The 8987-nt window shown below is 35.8% G+C and overlaps 1 protein-coding gene across 2 annotated transcripts; it reads right to left on the bottom strand.

The window, feature by feature from the left end:
• On the bottom strand, positions 1–6540 carry LOC116212462 (peptide chain release factor APG3, chloroplastic). Of its 2 annotated transcripts, XM_031547087.1 has the most exons (15): positions 6317–6536; positions 5943–5999; positions 5020–5100; positions 4856–4913; positions 4666–4769; positions 4266–4317; positions 3920–3969; positions 3457–3522; positions 3206–3370; positions 2420–2492; positions 2117–2249; positions 1939–1996; positions 1674–1721; positions 1277–1360; positions 1–442 (listed from the first exon to the last, which is right to left on the bottom strand). In XM_031547087.1, the coding sequence occupies exons 1-15, from the start codon at positions 6467–6469 to the stop codon at positions 374–376; spliced, it is 1251 nt and encodes a 416-aa protein (XP_031402947.1). In that variant the 5' UTR covers positions 6470–6536; the 3' UTR covers positions 1–373. The 2 variants fall into 2 exon arrangements, with proteins under 2 accessions (XP_031402947.1, XP_031402948.1); XM_031547088.1 differs by lacking the exon at positions 3457–3522 and having other exon boundaries at positions 3206–3399; positions 3916–3969; positions 6317–6540.
• Positions 6541–8987: the final 2447 nt, after the last annotated feature.

Below are 8987 nucleotides of genomic sequence, written 5' to 3'. Positions count from 1 at the left end.
TCTTGGAGCGTTACAATTTTCCCTCAAAAAACTACATTTCCTTGGCGAAGCGCCAAGAGAATAATTTGAATATAATTCAATCCCAATTCAATGATTTAAAAACAACCGGCCTCATTCGGTGAATCGCTAAGAGAATAATTCGTATATGATTCAATCCAACACAATTTTCAGAGGGACGATTGAAGACCCCTATTTAGTCAATCAAACATCAAGAGCCATCTCATTTTCCTCGGTGAAATCTAAAGCACCGGTGCAACCAGAGTATTTCTCCATCCCATCTTTCAGTACAAAATCTTGTCCAAGGAATGCACCTCTCCCCACCGGAAACGCGTGCCTTCCAGATGCAATGAAGACAATGAGCACGGGATATATATTACCCAGTGGCAGCGACAGACTCGGCTAGCTCTTCGAGAAGTTCCTTCTGCTCCGTTGCAGCACAAGCCTGCCATAGGATAGGATTTTTCAGTTTTACTGGGAATTTAGGTGGCTTTTGAAATGGCTTTCTCGAAATAGAACGCTTTCAAATACGAGATGCTTGAAAAAACGGATTTTTAAATGACAGAATAAACAGGCCAAAAAAAGAGGTAAAGAGTAATGAAAATGCTCGCATTGCAATGGTAGTTTATACTATGAAATTCTCAAAGGATTGGTTTTCAAGGAACGATTCATTCAATGTTTATGTTTAACCATCAAATTTTAGCCATTTTCAATAGCCATGAGATGAATCACATCATTGATCCTTCTCCCCTCTCTCTTTTATCTATTTGACCAACGAACTTTCCTGAAATCCTCTGAAAACTCCACTTTCCTTTGAATATCATACACAGCTCCTGTACGTCGAGTAAGTTCTCCAAGATAATAATGAATGCCTTCTTTAACTAAGATTTTAACAACTAAACCTGAAAATTGCATCCTACGTCCTATTTGGCTCTAGAAAACTGAGATTTTTCTCATTATTCAAATGAGAGAAATAAGGGAAATCATTGTTCGATCACGTGTTAAAAATCGCATAGCAAAATATTCTGTGCAATGCAATTTAGTAGATTCCTCTCTCTTTTTTCTTTTGTTCATGCTCTAGACAAGGACTAGGAAAAACGTTGAAACCCAAGTGACCATCCTCTCAGTTAAACAATCAAACTGATCTTATGAATGTTCTAAACCAAGTGCTTTATTTCTAATAATGAGTTTATCATGAAAAGTGATGAGGCTGATTAAGAATTCTTTTCATTCTTTGGGATCTGAATTATCATATACAAGCAAAGGCAAGAAACTGTACCTGGACTGCATCCTCGATATTGCCGTCAAGGAAAGATGTGAGCTCGAAATTCATCTTTAACCTGTGGTCTGTAACTCTATTATCCTGATCAAACAAGAAATCTCTAACATAAACATCCCTTTGGCTTTTCCTAATTCTAATTTAAACAAAAAAAAAATTGATGGAAACAAAAGTGCATCAGTTGCACAGTTGCTGAGATGGTAAATTGACGGTAACAAAAGAGGTAGTGGAGAACCACACATAATCATATCTCTAAAGCATCAGTTGCATAGCTGTTGAGTTGATAAATTTAAGTAGTGATATACATTGTCCTCATGCGCAAGGGCAATAAAATTAACTTTATGAGATCCAGATAGTTTCAGAAAGGGCAGACCTTGTGGGGCTACCACAAGCATACCTTGTAATTGTACGTTCTAATCTTTTCTGCCCGAGCCCCAGTGCCGACCTGCATATTCAAGAAAAGTATATGGGCTGCAGTTGATCTTCTGGATACCGCAGTTTGACAAAGAATGTTCCTCTCTCAGAGGAAAACTCAGGATATGAAAATATGTCCAAGCAAAAAACTTAGGGCTAATAATGTAATAAGCTGCACCAACAAAAGCCCCAAAAATCTGTAACAAGGATGTTAAAAAATCAGGCTCTCTAAACTGCATATACCAAACCTGTGATTTTCTCTGATTTCGGATCTCCTCTTGCTGCTCCCTTAGTTTAATCTCGTACCTGTGTCACGGATAAAGTATATATGATTCTGAGAAGAATAGCACGACACAGAAAAGCAAGAAGAGGTACTTTGCTTAGCACACATAAAGTGAATGTTAAACATCACAAAAAGGAACGTACAATTTTGCTCGAAGCAACTTAAGAGCACGATTTTTATTTTGAAGCTGGGTCCTTTCTTCAGTACAAAATATACGAATTCCAGTTGGTTTGTGGAAAAGATCCACAGCTGTTTCCACCTTATTCACATTTTGTCCTGCATCAATAACTCTTACATTAGAGATGACCTATAGAACATCTCGTAGACGAGGATCTATTGTACAGGCAATAATCTAAATTCTAGGTTCTGATTTACTTCTGATACTCTATGATCGAGGAATACCATGTACTTGAAAACAGAATCATAAAGATGCTCATAAAGTCTACCTCCAGCACCACCAGCCCTTGCAGTTGTAAGCTCAATCTCCTTTGGGTCAATGACAACCTCAACTTCATCTACCTGAATGGTTTTAAATGCTCAACAAGGATCAGCTCAATCTGAATAATACATATATATCAACTTAGTAAGCATTCATGTTGCAAGCAGCTGTTAACAACAGAACACTCATAAGAATCTCAGAAGGTCAAAGTAAAGAAACAAAGTATCAAGGATCAATGCGAAGTTAGAACACATATCCTTGTCATGGACCAGCGATAAGATTAGTGAATTTTATCTGAGGATTGGGCAATTAATATGAGGTAATCCAAATAAAATTTCTCTATATTTTGAAGATAAATAAGTAGTCCTTTTCCCTTGGTCGGAGCTGTCTAGTGTTATTTTTTTTCATTAGTAGCTTTCAAGCTTATCAGATGGGCTACATGTCCCCATCATGAGCCATTCATAAGATTCACGAGTTTATCTTAGGATCGGGCAATCAACATGAGGTATTCCACATAAATTTTCTCTTTATTTTGAAGAGATATGAGCAGTCCATTGATCAGAGCTGTCACTTGTTCTATTCTTTTGTTAGTAGCTCCAAGCTTATCAGTGTTTGGTACTGTCTTATCACCTAAGAGAAGAGACATAAGCAAGCATCTTTTGTCTACCCACGAGCATTTTTTACCCCTTAACTAGAATACTATGAGCATGATGAATAACTAAAATCATGTAAGCACGGAATACCCCTACTTAAGATCAACAGGTCATCTCAATTATTATATAAATATGCTTACCTCGGGCATGATGGCAACAGTAGCAGTGGAGGTGTGGACACGTCCTTGTGCTTCTGTTTGAGGGACACGTTGAACCCGGTGAACACCAGACTCATACTTCAGTTTGCTATATACACGGTTGCCTCTGATTTCCATTACATAGGTTTTGTATCCTCCTTTCTCAGCCTTGAAGCAATCAAAATATCCAAAATATTCTTTAAACAAGTCAACAGAAACAAGAGGAAAATAAATCAGTCAGTGAGTAAGAGTACCTCAGAACTGGAAACAAGGGAATACTTCCAGGAGCTTCGCTCACTGTACTTTTGGTACATGCGGGCCTAATCATCAAAGACCAAAACATGATGAAGGCCCATCAGGTTTTCTTGATAACAGGATATCGTCTTCAAATTTTGTACAACTTATTCCTCTTTGAAGGCCAAATTTATGATTAGTCTGATTTTAAGTAGCGAGAAGGGAACTTGTATTTTTCATCTTGGAGATTCACCTGTGACCTCTTTATGCAGGCAGACTATCCAGCAGTTTTCTCAATAATGCGTGCATGTTAGATGCACTTTTGAATTTAACTAAGATTCCAGTGACAGAGTAAAACCTTCTAGCCAAATTAATCATGTTGATTCAAGAGCAAATGCCACAAATTTCTCCTCTGCCAGCATATTACAGTATGATGCAATTTGAAGCCAATTACTAGAAATGAAAAATGAAACATATACCTACAAGGTCACCAGCCCATAGCCCAGCTTCATCGCCACCAGTGCCAGCTCTTACTGAAGATGAAGATAAATGGTGTAACATTAGAAATGCCCTCAAAACAAGGCTATAGAAAGAGTATTTATGGGCTTCCTTCACCAGCCTTATGGTACCTATACATTTTCTTCAAAGGGTTTTAAGCAATAGGTACTACATTCCAACTAAACTTAATGAAACACAAAAAGAGAACATCAAATTTTGGGTGGCCTTAACAAGAGATTATAACTTAGCATTTGGTAGTGCATACAATGGATAATTGCCAATCAATCATAATACATTAGGCCACAGGGAAAAGAAATCAAAGAAGTTTTACCTTCGAGCATTATATTTCGTGCATCAAGAGGATCGGTAGGAAGCAACAAGACCTATAAGCATACCAATGCAACATTAAAAAAAAGTTTAGCTCAGGGGAAACTACAAATATAAGAAGGTGGAAGAAGAGTAAAAACTGGCAACAAACTGAATTAAGTCATGATGAAATTTGATAACAGAATTGCATGGACCTATCTTGGCAATGCCAGATGCAAAGTAACATGTAGAATTGGAAATTATCAAATTTAATTACAGAATTATCATATTAATTGAGTTTCCTATGTAATATCATCGACAGGAATTAAAATCAATACATTGATATTAGCACATCACACAGTACAAAACACCGGGCTAATGAAGTTCTTTCATATAATAAAGCTTCTCATGAAAAGCGACAACACCTTGAACCTCTCTTCAAGCTCTTTGAGTTCATCAGACAAAGAGTTGATTTCATAGACTATCATCTCAGTCATGTCTTCATCATTCCCTTCATCTTTTGCTAAAGCTGAGGAATCATGACATCGAAGAATAGCTGTCAAAGAAAACGTCAAATATGCTAAAGTTAATCGGGAAGAAAATAGTTAGTTAAACCTTTGGTCTCTTCCAGCTGCTTTTCACAATCCTTGTATCTTCTAAATGTTGACACAACCTATAAGTGCAGCGCAGCTTAATAACTCATTATGGGCTATGAAAATAATAGGTTGCATAAGTATTTCATAAAACCATGTAAGGAGAATAAAGATCTACAGAGCTACCTCATTAAGTTCTGCCACCGATTGTGCCAGCTTCTGATATTCTGTGGGATTCGAAACTACATCAGGATCTGCCAGTTTGACCTGAAAAGTTTTAGTGAATGCTTTCAATGTTAATATAGGCTATCATGGCTCCACAATTTTTTGTTTAGGTGCGGCAAATTGAAGAAACACTTTTGACCTAGATATATAGCTGATGATCTCTAGAGCTGTTACACGAGATAATTCCTCCAGTAACAATAATTAGGTCAGGTATTTTTATAACAAGCAAGATTATGCTCTTTTATACTGAAAGTTGTGTGTCCTTTTCTTCCTGATAATAATCAAAGCATTTCAACACATTGTAGATGGATATACAATAATATTCTTAATGCAAATACCAACAGCCCCAAGGATGATGAAAACAAGCCCATACTTCATAAAGGATTTCAAAAGTACAAAAGGTGTGGTTCAGAATCTAAATGTTTTTCTCCCAAGATAATATCAAGATAAAAGCCAACACAGCTAAACCAAAAAGAAATCCCACTAACTCTATCCACAGATCCAAACTTAGCTGATACTTTCAAACTACTATATTAGTTTACACAATTTCAAACTGATACCTTCTTCTTTACTAATGAGGGACTACTTATAGAGCTAACCTGGAGATATGACATCATAAAAGCTCATGTAATCAGGCAAGTCTAGGCTCATGTGGGTCGCTACACTGCATTGAATGAGGACATAGGATCAACCTTGAGACATATCTCGACCCATGGATGAACCCAAAAGCTACTAATTAAATTTCTCAAACATGGAATTTCAATCTTTTTGGAAGAAATCATATACAACCAATCCCAATGGATAAATTATTCAAAGATGGAGCAATATTTACAAACACAAATGGAATTGCAATGCTCGAGTTGCAGGCAATAGTTAAACCGTACCGATAATTCTTTCCATGTTTTCTCCGCAGATTCCAGCTTTGTTATCAGATAGGGCTCCTGAAATCGAATTGAAACAATAAACTTCTGTCAAAATTGACAGCCTTATGCACAACTTTGACACGAACAAAAACAAGTGATACTCTAACCGAAAATTGAATCGACCCGCCAGCCGCAGCTACTTACTAACTCGTACAACATTCAACTAGACGGAGAGAATTTCAACCCCATTTGATTGGGAAGAACAGTACGGAAGAAAATACTCAAAACAGGAGCACAACTGCTTTAACTAAAATTGAAGTTAACCATGAATCCTAGCATTTGCGGAAATTCAGTTTGTCGGTTATTTGAAAGGGAAGTTAGCACTTAGCACGCACCGCCATACAAATGGTCCTCGGAGCTCTGGTGGCCGGGAACGGTCGAGGGAAGGAGACTCTGCTCCTTGAGTGGCCGGAGAAACGGCGCGGCACCGGGAGGTTGCTCCGCCGGAGCCATGGCCGGGCTGTTGAGCTAGTGGTTAAGCTGCTCATTGCGTTTCGCGTGGGAAACGAGAGCCAGAGACTCCCCGGGGGTTTTGAATTGAAACAGGTAAGGCGTTATCCGGTGAAAGAAAGGTCAGTTTGGAAACGGAGTTTCGTCTACCCGGAGTGTGGATAGAGTACGGTTCCTCCCCTGGTGATGGATACGAGTTTGACCGCACTGGGTATTGACCAATCCCGGTTTTGGTCGTGTTTGATTTGGTTTTGTTTCTCTTTTGTGGCTGAGACCAGAGTGGAAATCAGAACCAGGTTTATACTTGGTACCATGTCCGAGCTGAAACCGAACCGCAACGTTTAGCCATCTCAATTTCGATTCGACCCAAATCCTACCTTGGTCGAAAGGCGTGACTCATGACTGCTTCATCTTCAGCAATTGGAGCAACCAAGGTTACGGATAAACGGGCATATAAATTTTTTTTTGCTGAATAATAAGTGTGTGAATTTTTTTTTATAGTTAAAGATGATCTTATTTATATAATAGTGACTAAGGTACATATAAATTCAGATAACCATCAAGGATACAAAGATCAACAAAATTGGACTTAATGTCGTATTGGTTTAAGTCGTGGGCTCGAGAGTTATCATTATGAGTATATGAATTCAATTCATGGACAATGGATCTTTTATGTTTCAACTGTAGACATATCCGTACTACACACGGAAATATGTTGTAGCAAAAAAATGTATAATTTTTTTCTTTAGAAAAAGGGGAAAAAAAAGAAGGGAGATCAATGGATGTCATTAGTATGAGAGAATATGAGGAGATAGAGGAATAGAGATAGAGGAGAGAGTGCGAGTGCCGAAGAAAGATGGGTAGTTTTATGCAAATTTACCATCTATTTATAATATTGCTCTCACGTATTTGCGCAGGCTCCGACTGATTCAGTTTGAGTTGAGTATGTCTGCTAAGAGGAAAGTTCTTTCAACATGAATTATCTCCATTCATAAAACTCGAACACAATACCTTACTTAAAAGAAAAAGGCAATAAACTGCTTGAACCAACCCATATTATTGATAAAGTTTTCTATTAAATAATATAATATATAATATATATTTTAAGTCAGTATAGCCTTTGTAATGTTTGTCGTCATAAATTTTCATTAAGTCAATATATATATATATATATATTAAGTCAATATATAACAATTATACAAAAACAATAATTTTAATATAAATTTCCATCTCCATATAAGTTAGTAAGTAAAATAATATTTACTAAGATCAATCATATCTAAGTTTTTGCAATATCAAAAAATACAAGAAGTCAATTGTAAGATTTTTATCTAAAATATAGACTTCAATATTGAAAAAGTTTTATTCCAATTTTTCGTATTATTGTTGCAAGGTCTACCTTCTAAGAACAACTGATTGTGTATGCAATTGGCGAAAAATATGTCAGAATTTTAAAGTGTTGCAACAATACACCTATCCATTAGCTTCTATATGTAGCTAAAAGACTTGCCTATTTTTTTTGAATAAGTGATGACGATATTAAAATTTCAAGAAGTTGACAATCAATATACAATATAAAATGCCAAAAATACTTCGCTAGGTTCCTCCATGTGGCACTTAAGCTTTCTTCTATGCTTGACAAGTGGCATTCGAGACTCTCATATCCTTGACACGTTGCTCCCCAAGTTCTGCCGTACGTCAGCCTCCGTCATGTGTCAACTACGTGACATCCAAGACTTCTAATATTCTCGACAATTAAACTCTTGATACATCTAAATTACAAATAAATTACTAAAAGTTTGTTTTATAAAAAAATAAAAATTACTAATATTATAAAAAGGATTATATACAATTGTGAAAATTTTATTTTTTTGACACATCGATAGATTAATTACTAAACCAAAACAATTGCTTTAATTTTGATACGAAAAATACACATGGCAAAAAAATGCAAACTTAATTAAACGAAAAAATTAATTTAATCGAATTGGTAGAATTGTGTTGTACATTGAAATTCATGTAAGATTAAACGGAAAAAATTATTTCAATAAAAAATAATTTCAATCAAATTTAACTTTCGAATCAATATATAATATATAATTGCAGGAACACTTCGCTAGGTTTCACCATGAGGCACTCAAGCCTTCTTTTATGCTTGATACATGGCATTTGAGACTCTCATATCCTTGACACATTACTCTACCAAGTTCTGCCATGTGTCAACCTCCGCCATGTGTCAACTACATGGCATCCAAGACTTCCCATATTCTCGACAATTAAACTCTTGATACATCGACATATTAAAATTACAAATAAATTACTAAAAGATTGTTTTATAAAAATAAAAATTACTAATATTATAAAAAAATATTATATACAATTGTGAAAATTTTATTTTTTGACACATCAATAGATTAATTATAGGGCCAAAACAATTGTTTTACTTTTAATGCAAAAAATACACATGGCAAAAAAAATATAAACTTAATTAAACGAAAAAATTTATTTAATCGAATTGGTAGAATTGTGTTGTACATTGAAATTCATATAAGATTA

The sequence above is a fragment of the Punica granatum genome, chromosome 6 (genome assembly GCF_007655135.1).
Source record: "Punica granatum isolate Tunisia-2019 chromosome 6, ASM765513v2, whole genome shotgun sequence".
NCBI lineage: Eukaryota > Viridiplantae > Streptophyta > Magnoliopsida > Myrtales > Lythraceae > Punica > Punica granatum.
The sequence above is the reverse complement of the archived record's forward strand: the minus strand, read 5'-3'. Positions and strand labels throughout refer to the sequence as shown.